Source organism: Trachypithecus francoisi, unplaced genomic scaffold (assembly GCF_009764315.1).
Source record: "Trachypithecus francoisi isolate TF-2019V2 unplaced genomic scaffold, Tfra_2.0 Lachesis_group5, whole genome shotgun sequence".
Classification (NCBI taxonomy): Eukaryota; Metazoa; Chordata; class Mammalia; order Primates; family Cercopithecidae; genus Trachypithecus; species Trachypithecus francoisi.
In genome coordinates, this window is record NW_022681470.1 from 113,940,790 (window position 1) to 113,956,969 (window position 16,180).

At 43.7% G+C, this 16,180-nt stretch overlaps 1 protein-coding gene and 1 long non-coding RNA gene across 5 annotated transcripts in view; both read left to right on the top strand.

Moving 5' to 3' along the window:
* Positions 1-624: 624 nt before the first annotated feature.
* On the top strand, positions 625-3,977 carry LOC117075824. The gene is made up of 2 exons (XR_004434145.1): positions 625-851; positions 3,766-3,977. It is a non-coding gene; the product is annotated as an uncharacterized LOC117075824 (long non-coding RNA).
* A 3,830-nt stretch (positions 3,978-7,807) lies between these two features.
* Positions 7,808-16,180, top strand: part of VAV3 (vav guanine nucleotide exchange factor 3) — a 436,513-nt gene continuing 428,140 nt past the window's right edge. Inside the window, exon 1 of one of the 4 annotated variants that reach the window (XM_033198397.1) lies at positions 7,808-8,313. In XM_033198397.1, coding sequence (XP_033054288.1) covers positions 8,110-8,313 — 204 coding nt within the window. In that variant the 5' untranslated portion in view covers positions 7,808-8,109. Of the gene's footprint in view, positions 8,314-8,787; positions 8,924-9,441; positions 9,543-16,180 lie in introns of those variants that run through there. The other 3 variants (XM_033198396.1, XM_033198399.1, XM_033198398.1) reach the window with 3 other exon arrangements.

The window sequence follows — 16,180 nt, forward strand, 5'->3', positions numbered from 1 at the left end:
GGCATATTAGGTTTCCATTTTAGTGGTTTTTAGCTTTGTCCTGTCAGTTCCCAGAAAAGCTGGTCAAGGTTTTTTTGAATCACTCCTGCATTGTTATGATTCTGATGATCAAAAAAGATACCCACAGGTTTTCTAAAGCACAGCATTTCACAACCTTATGTCAGTCTGAAACAAAATGAAACAAAACACAGCAAAATAAAACAAAACGCTTACATCAGAAAAGAGTAAATGAAATGCTTAAAGAAATTTAGAAACATTTAAAACTGGAATATTTTAAGAATTAAAAATAAATTAAAACAAAATTGCTTTACCAAACAAATCTTGATTCTTTTCTTGCTATTTGAATAGCAATGGGGGGAAATTTCACTCATGTAAATAAAATGTAAAACTGTGTTTTGTTAATGACTTTCTGCAGGGTGTGGAACATTAAAAGTTGGCTGTGTACAAAGCCATCTTGTTGGCGTCTGCTCTTAGGGATCCCTCTGTCTTAAATCTCCAGGGAGGCAGAATGACATCATGGTTAAATGTGTGAATCTTGGCATCAGGATGTTCCAGGTCCAACGCTAGCTTTGCTACTTATTGGCAAAGATAGTTGCTACTTAGGAAAGATAGTTGAGCTTTGTTAGAGTCAGTTTCCTCATTTACAAAATGAGGTCAATAATAGTAACACCTCAGAGAGGTTATGAGAATCAAATAAAACCATACATATGAAGTAGGTAGTTCAATAGCTAGTTGTCAGTGCTCATAATATACTCAACAAATAGGTAAACCCGATCTATCCTTCGGTATCACTTTATTTTTCCAAGGACATTGTTGGTGGCAGGAATAAATCTGAGTGACATGCCAAAATGGTAAGTGAAATTTTCTCCTCTCTCATCATTACTATAATAACAAGGTTTACATCCCTCCTCATCTCATTTGTTCATCCACCCACCCGTTCATCCATCCAGTTATCCATCCATCCTCTACTAAGTGCCAGGCATTGGAGTAATGACATGAATACGGTACCATCTCTGTTTCCAAGGACCTCAAAGATAGTCAGGGTTGGGATGCAAGGAGGATGGTGATAGTTGTGGTCTCAGACGCTTAAAGAGATAATTATTCTGCAAAAAACTTAGTATAATGATTGTGATATACACAGGATTATGTGGAAAAAGGGACATCAAGGACTTCCCACAAAAGTTTCTTTGCATTGGATTTTAAAATTTCCAATCTCTGTATAAAGAGCTTTCTCCTTGGCAATTTGTTTATTCCAACATGCAAATGGATTTAAATATTCTGCAAATTCGATTAAGGTCCTTAGTTGTTGACAGGAACACATAGAGCTCTTTAGCTTTTCCCTGTAAGTTTAACCTCCTTAGTTATCTTTAAAACATAACATATATGTGTATCACCGATAATGTTCTGAAAATTGACTAATATCTAATCATGGCTTGAGAGCTACAGAATGTTTAATGTGAACCATACTTTGAAAAGACCCAGCTGAGGTGCAATTAGCTCAGTGAAGTAAATTTTTGGAGCCTCATTTTCTGTGTGCATGTGTGTGTGTGGGGGGGGGGGGGGCGGGGGTTGCGGGGGCGGTATATACTCACAGAGTGGGAAGAACACTTGTATTTCCGTTTATTTCATTATTTCATTTATTTGGACATCGGTTAGTTAATCAGTCTTTTATTAATCCATCCTTTGTAACACATAGACTTACAGTCGTGTTCTAATCCTTCTTTTAAAGCTGCTTCTTTGGAAGCTTTTATTTTTTTATGGAGTTTTGCTCTTGTCGCCCAGGCTGGAGTGCAATGGCACAATCTTGGCTCACTGCAACCTGCGTCTCCTGGGTTCAAGTGATTCTCTTGCCTCAACCTCCTGAGTAGCTGGGACCACAGGCACTTGCCACCACACCCTGCTAATTTTTTGTATTTTTAGTAGAGGCGAGGTTTCACCATGTCGATCAGGCTGGTCTTGAACTCCTGACCTCAGGTGATCCACCTCCTCAGGCTCCAGAATTGGAAGCTTTTTGTGTCATAAACTATCTCAAGTAAATTTCTTCTGTTAGATGGTGCCATTTAGAGTAAAGTTTATTGTCACTGTTGTTGTTACTATTATTATTATAATCAAGGACTTGAACATGTCAGAAGAGAAAAGAAATCCTGTGATCCTAACAAGACCCTGCTCAGTTGTACCTAATTCCAAAATCTTTAAATTCACACTGATTTGCACACATTTATTAAAGGAATAGTTATAGAAATCTTACTCTACCCTCATTCTATCGCTCCAATATTTTTCTGGTATTTACTCTAAAGACAGTATCAAATGACCAGAAATGTAAAGCCCACATCCCTAATGTTTATGTGAAACCAGACTACATTTGATTGTAGTTGAAGGAAATTAATCCAGCAAAAGGACAGTCTGGATTTCAGTTTGCAGTTTACAATATTTATATTTCTGCATCTTTAATTCTTTCATAAACTGATTTATCTTCGATAGGTTATGTACCATCCATGATTTACTTCTCTTATGACATAAAATAAGAAATACAATGAGTAATAAAGAAAAAGGCTGGGCGCAGTGGCTCATGCCTGTAATCCCAGCACTTTGGGAGGCCAGGGTGGGCAGATCACCTGAGGTCAGGAGTTCAAGACCAGCCTGGCCAACATGGTAAAACTCTGTCTCTACTAAAAATACAAAAATTAGCCAGGCGTGTGCCTGTAATTCCAGTTACTGGGGAAGCTGAGGCAGGAGAAATCACTTGAACCCGGGAGGTGGAGGTCGCAGTGAGTTGAGATTGCGCCACTGGACTCCAGCCCGGGCGACAGAGTGAGATTCCATCTCAAAAAAAAAAAAAAAAAAATTGTTTTTCTGACTTTCCTGGTGGTAGGTAGATCTTAATGTCTTTGTAAATTCAAGAGTTGGAAGAATAATAAGAAAAAAATCAGTAAGGATTGGAGTGACAATACAGATGGAGCAAGCAATGAATTGATGTGGCTTTCAGATCCTTTACTTCACAAGGTTTTTGGTACATTCGGCCTGATGTAGAACATCCTATGACATAGGATATAATTTTGAACATGGCAAGGGACCTAGTATGTGATATCCATAAGCTGTTGTGCTTGTCTTTCCTGCAGCTCAGGATGTCACTTATTCCATTTCCCGTTTTTATACAGGGTAGGGCTGAAGCAAGATCCAAACAATATTGTGATACAACAGAGAAACAGAGGGCAGCCTGCTCATCTTGGAGGGCCCAGAAAGACTAGTGAGACACACACAAAAAAAGCAGGGCCAGGCGCAGTGGCTGATGCCTGTAATCCCAGCATTTTGGGAGGCCGAGGTGGATGAATCATCTGAGGTCAGGAGTTTGAGACCAGCCTGGCCAACATGGAGAAACCTGTCTCTACTAAAAGTACAAAAATTAGCCAGGTATGGTGGCAGACGTCTGTAATCCCAGCTACTCAGGAGGCCGAGGCAGGAGAATTGCTTGAATCCGGGAGGTGGAGGTTGCAGTGAGCTGAGATCGTGCCACTGCACTCCAGCCTGTGTGACAAGAGTAACACTCTGGCACAAAAAAAAAAAAAAAAAAAAAAAAAGCAGATCTTTTTTCATGTTGCTCTTATGCCTTGTACAGGTAATGTTGGCAAATCCTTCCTGATCTTTTCACCACCAGAAAGGCAGGATAGAAAGGCAGACAGGCGATGGAGGGAGAGCAAGAGGGTTAACATAGTTTATTTGTTTATTTACTCACCAAACTAATATTTATTTTTTGTCATGTGGTAGGCACCAAGGTTGGTTCTGGGAATTTGAAGAGGAATGAGTTACCACCCCTACCTTCAAGGTGCTTCAGTCCAGCAGGGAGAACGATGTTTAAACCAGTAATGAAGCTTGATAAGGCAATTCTTTCAATGGTGAGCCACAGCTCTGAACAGAAGCACAGATGTGGAGACACAAGCTCATCCTTTCATCGAGTTCCCTAATAAAGAGCAATATGCTTAACTCTGTTGATCTCTAGCTTCTTCATTAAAATGGGTGGGAGAGCATCTTCTCACTCGCAGACAGTGCATGTAAAGTGCCCAGAAAAGTGCTTCACACATAGTGGGCATTCAGCAAATGATAGAGGGTGAATGTGCTACAGGGGCTATGAAGGACTCAAGGGCAGTAGGACCACAGGAGGGGTCCTGAAGTCCACGTCAGATACGCAAGAAAGGCCCTCTTGCACACAAGAACACTAGGTACTAGGATTAGCGAGGAGTTGCCACTGACGAGTTGGTCCCTATTTCCCAACTTGCCTTCACTAGGTGGAACATTTCCTTTAAGATTGCAAAGGGAGGCCAGTGCGATGGCTCACACCTGTGATCCCTGCACTTTCGGAGACCGAGGTGGGTGGATCACTTGAGGTCAGGAGTTCGAGACCAGCCTGGCCACATGGTGAAACCCCATCTCTACTAAAAATACAAAAATTAGCTGGGTGTGATGGTGCATGCCTGTAGTCCCAGCTACTCAGGAGGCTGAGGCAGGAGAATCGTTTGAACCCAGGAGGTGGAGGTTGCAGTGAGCCGAGATCACACCACTGCACTCCAGCCTGGGTGACAGAGCCCTGTTATCTGCACTGGACACCACTCTGTCTCCCTTGTCCTCCCCAGCTTCTGCCTCGTGCTCTCACCTACTGCTCTGATGACCAGCCAGGGCAGACCTGGAGGCCAAGGTCAGTGGTTTGTTGGGATAAGGGCTGGGCCCCAAAAAGCCCCACAAAAATTAGCCAGGTGTGGCAGCGTGCCTGTAGTCCCAGCTACTCAGGAGGCTGAGGCAGGAGAATAGCTTGAACCCGGGAGGTGGATGTTGAAGTGAGTCGAGATCTACTGCACTCCAGCCTGGATGACAGAGTAAGACTCTGTCTCCAAAAAAAAAAAAAAAGTAAAGGGAAAAGACTGCAATTTTTTCCTTTAGTAAGGATAACTCAGGTGAGAAGCCCATTGCATTTTTATTGCACCAATTTCTGACACTTAAATGTCTTCCACATGAGTCACCTATTGGCACTTAGCTCCTTGTTTACGTGAAGAATCCCGTGTCTCCACTAACCTCCTTTTCTTCTAGGCCTTCCATATATTTTTCTGTTGCCCTTCTATCAGCTCTGTGGTTTACTATATTTGCGAAGCATTATGTTTTGAAGTCATATATTATATTATATATAGAGAAATGAAATAGAATATTTGGTCATTGTTGCCACTTGTGAATGAAAAGTGGCTACTATTGGGTAATATTTATTGAGCTCTTATTATCAGGCACTACACATTCTATGCATTGTATCAGTGCTTCTTAGGTTTTGATGGAAATACACGGGATGTGGAGATCTGAAAATTCAGGTTCTGGTTCATTCAGTATGAGAGTAGAGGACAAATGGCTACAGTGCTGACAAGTTCAAGGTGATGCCACTGTCCACAGGCTGCATTTTGAATAGCAAGACCTTGTATCATTTGATCCTGACAACAACCCTATTAGTTAGAAATTACTTCTTAAGGCCAGGCGCGGTGGCTCACGCCTGTAATCCCAGCATTTTGGGAGGCCGAGGTGGGCAGATCACCAGGTCAGGAGATTGAGACCATTCTGGCTAACATGGTGAAACCCATGTCTACTAAAAAAAAAAAAAAAAAAAAAAAAAAAAAAATTAGCCAGGCATGGTGGGGGTTGCCTGTAGTCCCAGCTACTCGGGAGGCTGAGGCAGGAGAACGGTGTGAACCCAGGAGGTGGAGCTTGCAGTGAGCCGAGATAGCACCACTGCACTCCAGCCTGGGCGACAGAGCGAGACTCTTTCTCAGGAAAAAAAAAATTTCTTATTTCATGTCTATGGAAACTGAAGGGTAGAGAATTTATCCAAGGTCATGTTGCTAGAAAGTAGTACAGCTCTGGCTCTAAATTCAGATTTGCGTCCTGGGATAGTGTATATAATCTGGATTTTGGAAATATTCTCCAACATCCAAAGGTGATCTGATGCTACCTGAATCAAAATTCATAGTTTTAAATTTCGTCCCAATTAATGAAATTTCTTTCTAATTTCTCTTTATGAAAGACTCTGTTAAATGGTGATTCAGATGTGTTGGATTTTGCTTCTAAAGGTATGTAGAGTTTAGTATGATTTACTTGCCAAAATTATGGCCTAGGAAACGACGTGCTATTGATGGAATCCGCACTGAACACAAGAGGAAATTGCTAGGGAAGGATGCGTGTGAGGGAAGGAAATCCTCAGGCTGATTTATTGTTCAGCGCTGAGTGTACACAGTGTGCTATCCTTGTCACAGCCAAGCGAAAAAGGACGCAATCCCTGTCCTGAACAGATCATTCTTTTAAAAATATTTTGGCCTGCTTATAAAGTATGGTTCGTAATAAAAAATTTGGGCTACAGAAATATAATTTAATTTTCCAAAATCCCATTTTTTTTTTTTTTGAGACGGAGTCTGGCTCTGTCGTCCAGGCTGGAGTGCAGTGGCTTCATCTCAGCTCACTGCCACCTCCACCTCACGGGTTCAAGCGATTCTCCTGCCTCAGTCTCCCGAGTAGCTGGGACTACAGGCACGTGCCACCATGCCCGGCTAATTTTTTGTATTTTTAGTAGAGACAGGTTTTCAACATGTTAGCCAGGATGATCTCGATCTCCTGACCTCGTGATCTCCCCGCATCGGCCTCCCAAAGTGCGGGGATTACAGGCGTGAGCCACCGCGCCCGGCCTATTTTCTAAGTGAATGCATCTCAAAAGGGTGACGAAGGACCACATTCATATCGAACAGCAAGAATTCAATGTGGCAATATCTTGCCACAAATAATTTAAACATTAATTGTGGTTTTGAGGGGCAGTGTGCAGTGGGAGTAAAAGGGATACAGTTTAGAATCTCCAAAAAGATCCGGCCACTGCACTCCAGCCCGGGCGACAGAGCGAGACTCCGTCTCAAAGAAAAAAAAAAAAAAAAAAAGAAAGAAACACGAATGCACTGCTTGTGCACTGCGCAAAAGTTCTGGGGGTCTAGTTCCAGCTTTCACTAAGGATCTCAGAACTGCCCGGCAGGAGCTGCCCAGGGCGCTTTGCTCTCAAATCCTGCCGCCAGTCGCCGACGCATGCGCAGTTTAGCACCGTGGCACAGGCCTTTCTCAGGCAGATTTTTGTGGGGTCAGCAAAAGAGCCAGAACTGCAACGGCGAACGGTTCCGAGCCTGACAGGAGAGGGGGAAACCAGCTCCAAGTGAAAATCACCTCACGAGGAAATAGGTTCAGGGATGGGGGCGGTTTCTGCAGGCGTCTCTACACACGCACTCTCACTCACTTTTAGGGTGCCAAAACACCACCAGGGGCAACTAGGAGGAATAGGTTGAGGAATCAGCTATAGAGAATGGAGAGGATAGAGCTGCAAGGGGCGAGGGGGCGACGATCTCTAAAACTTTCAGCGCCGTGCTCTACTGATGCTCTGGGCACTTTTTTCATTTCTCTGGGGAGTCTGGGTGCACCAATTAATCCGTCGCTCCTTTGAGCATTTGTTGTATAGGGGTTCCTGGGGGACCCCATCGTATTCCAGTATTCAGCCACACTCCCCAAAAAGCCGGGAAACCGCCCCGAGAGAAGCCCCAGGACGCCGGGCGCTGCATGAGCCCCGTGAAGCTGCAGGCGGGGGCGCGGGATCCCCTTTGTGGCCGCCGCCCCCCTCCGCCGGCCCCTCCCCCGCGCCCCGCCCTCGGCCACCGACCCCAGCCCCGGCCGCCGGCGCGCTCCCACCCGCGCCTCTGGGGACTCGCGGACCGCAGCGAGACCGGCCGGCGCGCTGGGCATGCTCAGTGGCGGGCCCGGCGCTGGAGTCGGAAGCCTGTGCTCGGCAGCCGCCGCCGAGCCGGCCGGGGCGCACGGAGAGCGCGCGGGACTCGCTGCAGCGGCGGCCGGGTCGCGGCGCATCCGGGCCGGGACCGGAGGCGAGCCCAGCGCGGCGCCCGCGACCCGCCGGCCGCGGCGCCTGCTCCCTCGATCCCGCTCGGGGAAAGGGCAGGCGGCTGTTGGCGTCGGCTGGGCGCTGAGGAACCGCGGCGGCGGCGGCGGCCGCATCCTCGCCGCCCGCCCCGGCCCGGCCGCGTCCCAGAGCCGTCGGGCATGGAGCCGTGGAAGCAGTGTGCGCAGTGGCTCATCCATTGCAAGGTGCTGCCCGCCAACCACCGAGTGACCTGGGACTCGGCGCAGGTATTCGACCTGGCGCAAACCCTCCGCGATGGAGTCCTGCTCTGCCAGCTGCTTAACAACCTCCGGGCGCACTCCATCAACCTGAAGGAGATCAACCTGAGGCCGCAGATGTCCCAGGTGAGGAGGCCGGCGCGGGCGCCCCGCCTCCAGCCGGCAGCTCCCATTAATCATGAGGCTAATTTCTTTGTGTGAATGCAAACGTCTAGGTGCGCTGAGCTTGGTCTGCCTCCCAGCCTTCTGCTTTGGGACCGCTTCGGCACCACTTTGGCTTTTCCTACCTTGGCTTGAAATGGTTTAGCTCCTCAAGCTGAATGCGAAAGCCTTGCGTCCGGAGATGGTGTGAGGATTTCGTAAAGGCTTTCTGTGAGGCGGGAAAGAAATAAGTTGTCTTAGGGTGCCCTTCACCTACTCTGCGTGTGTGTGGCGCGACAAAGGGAATTTGATCAAGCTCTTCTATAATAACGAAGGGGAGGGAGGAAACGAGGTGATGGGGTAATTTGCTTTTAGTCTTTTCTTTTGCTTTGCGTCTTGTACTCATGTTTTCTTGAAAGAGGAACCATGACATAAATGAGGACTCGAGGAAGTGAAGGGCGTTTGGTCCCGTTATCTGTCCAGGAGTGACTCTGGTCAAAGGGAAGAACAGGGAGCAGAACCCAGAGGCCGCCCCCAGGACCCCTGAGCTGGTGGCCAGCCGGCAAGCTCCCGTTTACAGTTCTTCCTAAACCATGTGAGAAGGAGCGAGTCCAGCCACTCTCAGCAGCGACAGGAAATAAGAAGTTTCACTAGAGATTCCGCTTTCCCTCCTGCAGTGCCGTGCTCAGGTGCTGTGGTGCCGGTCGGCTCCTGGGACTGGCGCTGCCTCTTTGAGGGGTAAGCCAGGCACCTCTGGAAAGTTGGGTGCACCCTAGAGTCAGCTCAAAAGTCACAGTTCAGTGGAAAAGTAGTTTATTTGTCCTGTCGGAAAATTTTTGTACAGAAGGATGTTAAACTTGGTTCAGAGCCTCTTTCTCTTTCAGAATGTTAAAACACAAAAACCAAACCGCTTTCAACTTGGAGAGGACAGAGCCCTCTCCATGACACATTTCAGCACTAATCCTCTATGACGCAGAGCCTCAGCTACTTAGCAACCAGAGCAGTGCCTTTTAAGAAGGAACGGACTTTATATAATTTAATAAGTATGTATTTAAAGTTAGAGCACACACAGTCATCTCTGATTCTTGGTGTGTTTCATCAGGGTCTCTGCACTTCAGATTCTGCATTCCTTGCCTGTTTGCCTTCAACCTGCTGGTGGGCAGTCCCTAAGAAAGAACAAGCATGGAAGTGGGGAGAGCCATATGTATTTAAAAGTGAGATAAATTATTTTATACCCCCATAAACCTCCATGGTGATTGCTACCTCTCGGTACCCTTTCAGAGTTGTCTCAACTCTGGATATTCCTTTGAGGGGTTTAGCAGACTTTTCTATTATGGTGGGAGCTGCAGTCAGTTAGCTACTCTCACACATCCCCATTTTCCACTTGACCTGTAGCCTCAGGAGGCAGCGTGGGTCAGGATGCCTTGGCCCACCCAGCAGGGAATACAGTACTGTGCACATTTCCTGGAACTTGTTTCCCGGAACTCTCAGCAGTTGCTCTCAATAATCACGTTTTCTGGACAGCTGAAGAGCCCTTTTTAAACCTTGAAGCCTTTATTTTAATGCTAACAATGGATGAGAATCGTTTTGAATGTGTTTCGCTCTTCTCCTCTTATAGTATGTTAGATGTAATTTAATCTTTCTGATGACCAAAGGTTGTCATTACAAGCATCATTAATGAAAATCGAGCACATACAATGCTCTAAGGGTTGTGTTCCCTCTTGGGGGTAGGTAGCACAGTGAGCAAACCAGGATACTTGCCCTAAAGGAATTATTACACTATGCCATCAGATGAGAAATCACTGGGTTATAATAAGGTAAGTAGGACAGCTGATGACCTTCTTTGTGCCGTTGCACTTTTGATTTCTTAAGTTTGTTCAACCCTGAGGTTTCTGGTTCCAAGTTAAGTACAGTTTCTCTTGTAATGCCCTATGAGAGGGTACTTCCCTCACATGTGAATCCTAGAAGGCTGGTACCTGAACCTGGTGATGTCTGCTTTTGCTTTCCTCTTGGTTCTTGGCCTCATTGCAGGGAGGCAAGGCTGCTGAACAAGTGGATGCTAGGCAGATGAGTTTGTAGCATGCAGGTTCTCATTAAATCCTTAAATGAGATTTATGAAATGATTTTATGAAACAACTTGACATATTTAACATGCTTATAGTGCCTAGCACATGTACTTAATATGTACTTAATAAATGTTTACTATTAGCAAAATTATGTAAAACATTTTTTCAGCTATTGTTATACTAAGAGTGATAGATTTCAATAGAAATTTTAAAAGAATTATAGAGGCCTACCGGTTCCTTTGGGCTGATATCCCTAAACATTTTGCCTCTAACTACTCATATCTTTCTTGGGAAAGGTTCTAGCTGTAGTGAATAAACTATTAACCTGGTACAACCCTGTCATGTCCCAGGAGAATGTATTCCCCTGGCATTAGAGATGTCATTACTAATACTTGTGGCTTTTTGATGTGTCTGAGAGTCATTCTGTCTACTTGACTTAGGTTCTGTTGAAGATATTAATTTGAAATAGACTATTTTTTATAGCACATGATCTCCTAAGCTGAGAAATAACTGGAAGCTGTCACTTCAGACTTTTGTGACATATTGAGAATGTAAAGAGCAGATGTTGACAAAGGAAATTTTAATTTATTGATGTTTTGTTTGTAGGCTGTTTAGCTTTCCTGAAAGAGGCTATAAAATGACCAGCCTTTTAAAATGAGTGTTTATTCCAGTGAATGGGATGCCTTTCTATTATTTGTTAGCCTTCTGCCTTGTTTGCATTTAAAAAAATAAATAGCTGCAAATAATGACTGCTCAATTATAGGTCTGATTCTTGGAATCTTAATAAGTTAGTTGATTATCTTTCAAAATAAAAGCATGGATGGGATCCCAGTTTTCTTATTTATTGTTCTTTCTGGCTGTGGACATCAGTTTGTTTTTGGTCTTGCCATCCTGGTAAGAGGATGATCTTCAGTTCAAAAATAAGAAATTTTTTTCATGCTGATTTAGCTTTTGTTTTTATTTATGATGGGTTAAAAAGGTAAACATTAATCACATTTAGTTATACATTTAACATGTTCCTCTTATTGTAGAATACAGTTAAGTAAAATGCAGTTGGCCAGTAAATTTCAAAGAAATTTGGTGTCTGAATACGTTAGATTTTAGTGTCTATATTTGAGATTTATTTTTCATCCCAAACAGTATTCTAGCCAGGACATGAAGCACGTGAGTGATTCCGGAAGAGAAGAGCCTACTGGTAATAGCTGTACTGGGTGGGCGGCACACGCTGGGGTTGGGGTGGGGGGGTTGTGCCTGTGGAAGGGCATGAGTTACTGGCTTGATGGCACTTTTAGTGGTTAAGAAGATCTTCATGAATGCCTATAACCACCCCTAGATCTATCATGAATGAGAGTACCTTAGTCTTAGTTTGAAACTTAAAATTTCGTTTTATACTATGCTTTATAGTAGGGGTAATACATTCAGTGTGTTTACTGGCCACTATGGACAGTATATGTAAACTTTGAATTGTCTAAATGAATAATTCAGACTTCAAGGATTCCGTCAATGAATGTTTACTTGTTCCTACTATGTTCCAGGGACTGTTTTAGACACTGTCGTGGACAAACTCAACAAAGTCCCTGCCCTAAAGGGATTTGGATTTTAGTAGAGTTGAACCATAAATAAATGACTATATAATGTATTTATGTATTTATATTTTTATATATAATTATATATATGTATATAATGTGCTATGAACCCATTTGAAGCTGAGTTAGCTAGAAAGAAATGTAATACAATTTTATAGAAGGTAGTCAAGAAAGTCCTCTCTGAGGGAGTGGCAATTAGGTGGGACCTGAAGTGAGTGAGGGAACACAGGAATGTCAATGTTTGGAAAAAAGAATATTCCTGGCGGAGGGAATACCAAATGCAAAGCTCCTGAGGTCATTAAATGGCAGGCATACTGGAGGAACAGTAGAGTCAGTATGGCTAGAGGAGAGTGAGTGTGGGAAAGAGTGGGAAACATGAAGTCAGAGAGAAAATGGAAGCTCAATTTTTAGGACTTGTCGGCCACTTTAAGGACTTTGGATTTCACTTTGAGTGAAATGAGAGGTCAACAGAGGGTTGAGCAGAGGAGTGACATGGCCTGATTTACCTTTTCTTTTCTTTTTTTTTTTGAGATGGAATCTTACTGTGTAGCCCAGGTTGGAGTGCAGTGGCCCAAACTCCACTCACTGCAGCCTCTGCCTCCCAGGCTCAAGTGTTTCTCATTCCTGAGCCTCCCGAGTAGCTGGGACTACAGGCACGTGCCACTACTCCCAGCTACTTTTTTGTATTTTAGTAGAGAGGGAGTTTCACTGTGTTGCCCAGAGTGGTCTCCAACTTCTGAACTCAGTCAGTCCACCCGCCTTGGGCTCCCAAAGTGTTAGGATTACAGGTGTGAGCTGCTGCACCCAGCCCTGATTTACCTTTCCTACAGTTACTTTGGCTACCACATTGAGAACAGACTGGAGAGCAGCAAGGATAGAAGCGACCAGGCTAATACATCATTCAGACAAGAGATAATGGCATCTCTTACCAGAGCAATAGCAGGGCAGATGGTGGGAAGAGTGGGCTCTGAATATATTCCGAAGGTGGAGCCAGCAGGGATTTATTGATCGACTAGATTAGGGATGTGAGAAGAGAGGAGTCAAGTTTGTCTCCAGAATTTTTGACCTGAGAAACTGGATGATGAAGTTCCCATTCACTGAGATGGAGAAGACTAGAGGAAGTATGGTGTTGGGGTGTATGTGGGGAGATGGGAAGGAATATCTGGAGCTAGTTATGATTGAAATGCCTAGTAGACATCTAGATGGGTATGCCTAGCAAGGAGTTGGAGATGTAGGTATAAAGTTTGGAGTCATCAAGGTGAAGATGGTATTTAAAATCATGAGACTGGGTGATACCATGCAGGAAGTAGTGAAGAAAGAAGAAAAAGTCTGAGTGAGCCGTTGGAGCATGCCTGTTCTTGAGGGTAGAGAGATGGGGAGAACCTGTGAAGGAGTTGAGAGGCAGTGGCCATGAGGTAGGAGGGAAACCAAGTGAACAAAGTATTTCTGAGAGGAGTGATGACATGTCAAATGCTGCTGATCAAGTGAAATAAGGACTGAGGAAGGAAGATTTAAACAATGTAAGGTTCCTTGGTGACCTTGACAAAACCGGATTTGGTGGTGTGGTGGGCAAACACCTGATAATAAGAGAGGGTTGAGACAGCAAGTATAGACATCTCTTTAGGGAGTAATTTTGCTGTAAAGAGAACAGGAAAATGGGGTAGTGGCTACTAGGGGAAAAGAAATCAAGATATGGGTTAATTAATTAATTAATTAATTTTTGAGACAGAGTCTTGCTGCGTCACCGAGGCTGGAGTGCAGTGGCGAGATCTTGGCTCACTGCAACCTCTGCCTCCTGGGTTCAACCAGTTCTCCTGCCTTAGCCTCCCAGGTAGCTAGGATTACAGGTGTGTGCCACCATGCCTGGCTAATTTTTGTATTTTTAGTAGAGATAGGGTTTTACCATGTTGGCCAATCTGGTCTTGAACTCCTGACCTCAGGTCATCAGGCCATCTTGGCCTCCCAAAAGTGCCAGGATTACAGCTGTAAGCCACTGTGTCCAGCCTAGATATAGTTTATTTTCTTATCACACAATTCTTATTTTATACCTATTAAAATAGCTCCTTTAGATGGACAGATTTTCTCATATGGTACTCTTGTGTATACGTGTATGTATGTGAAAAGATATTATCTGTATAAGAAGAATGAGAACATATGGGCACAGGGAGGGGAACATCACACATCAGGGCCTGTCGGGGGTTGGGGGGCAAGGGGAAGGATAGCATTAGGAGAAATACATAATGGAGATGACAGGTTGATGGGTGCAGCAAACCACCATGGCACGTGTATACCTATGTAACAAACCTGCACGTACTGCACATGTATTCCAGAACTTAAAGTATAATAATAAAGAAAATATAAGTAAAATTTAAAGTGTTTTAAAATCTTCTTTTTGTTCAGATTGTGACTATTCTGAATACCACTGGAACTTAGAGTCATTGATTGCCATTTGTTTTCATACAATGTTGCCCTTTGAACACCTAGTGTTGGTGATGTAGCATTTCTAAAATGATTAATCACTATTGCCTGTGAGATTTCCTTCTAAACTGAGTTTGGATGCTGCTGTTATTATTTTAAATAAAGGGTTAAATAGTTTCTGCTATACACAACCATACATTGTTTTAAACAACTGTGATTATTAGTTTTAGCATTGAGGTATGCATTCCAAATACATGTCTACACACTCCCTCCTCCCGTACAAGGTGATGTGACTTACAGATTTTTGGGTTATACAAAAGGGAAGGAGGAAGAACTGTTATTTTCCAAAAAGAATGGTGTGCCTAGTAACAATTTTAGTCAGTTCGTTCAGAATAATGTCATTCCTTAGTCTTCTCAGAAGTCAGTAACCTCTTTGCCATTTGTTAGGTTATTTTCTTGGATAATCTGCCAGCATAATTTTAAACTCAACACCAATCAGGATCTTTTCATGTAAAGTAGTTATGGCATCTTTAGGCATCTTAAACACTTGTTCTGTCTACATGATTGTTGGCTTAACCTAGGTTCTCTAGAAAACAGAGCCAGGGGTAAGGCACTGAAGTACTGAAACCCTCTTGGTACAATTCCATGGCTTGCCAGAGTGAAGAAATGAGATGGTGTCTATTTTTTTTTTTTTTAAGATGGAGAAAATTATATCATGTTTGCAATACAAATGGAGTTGATCTAGTATAGATCACCACATATTTTCTAATTTTCAAATACAGTAGATTGTTTTTATTATTTTTCTCGAATCCTCTGTGGCAATTGACGTTACTGATCATCCCCTTCTCCTAAAACTCTCTCTTCCCTTTACTCTCACCACACCATACTCTCCTGGTTCTCTTGTACCTCTTATTATTCCTTCTCAGTTTTTGTTTGTTTGTTTGTTTGCTAGCTTCTCTTTATTGAAAAATGTCTTAAACATTTTAGAGTTTTCTCTTTAGCTGTGTTTTCATTTCATATTTGCCTCCCTGTAGCATCTCATGACATCTGTGGTAGTACCTGCCTTGCTGAATCCCAAATTCATACTGTCAGCCTCAGTCTGCCTGTTTTACACCTCTGCCTCTATAGTTACAGTTGCTCCATAGGTATGAAATCTGATCAGTGTAGAAAGTTCACTCCCAATAGAGAGGGGTGGATTGGATGGGATGAAAGTAGGTGTGAGCAGGACTGGTACTGAAGTCATTCAACAGAAGGTGAGGCCAGAGAAAGGAGGTGAATAGAGGGATTATGAGAAACAAAAAAGATTAAAGTGATAATTATGAGTTGGGATGGATGGGACTTTGCAACCTTTTAGATACAGAGAAAGACTGGAAGGTATCTAGGCTGAGACCCAGGTTTCAGCATCAGGTGACAGGAGTGTCATAAAGAAGGGGCACATTTTAGTGAGAAAGGGAGCACATTCTGTCTTGGACTCTGAGTTGGAAGTTATTACCAGTTGCCCTCTCTCTTCTCAGTTTCATGCATCCCACTCTCTTAATACTCCTTTCTTTCGGGTTTATTCTACTAATACCTAAAACCCAACAATCCTTTGAACTCATTGCTTCTACCACCTCTTAGCTGCCTGCTTCAGTTTTCATTTCCTTCCTACTTAGCTTAAATACTATAGCCATTATAATTCCCTGATTTCCCTTGATTTGTCCTGCTTGTTTGGATAAACAAAACCTTGGTTAAGTTTAACTTATTGAATTACTTATTTCCTGCTTTCAAATGAGCTGCTGAATG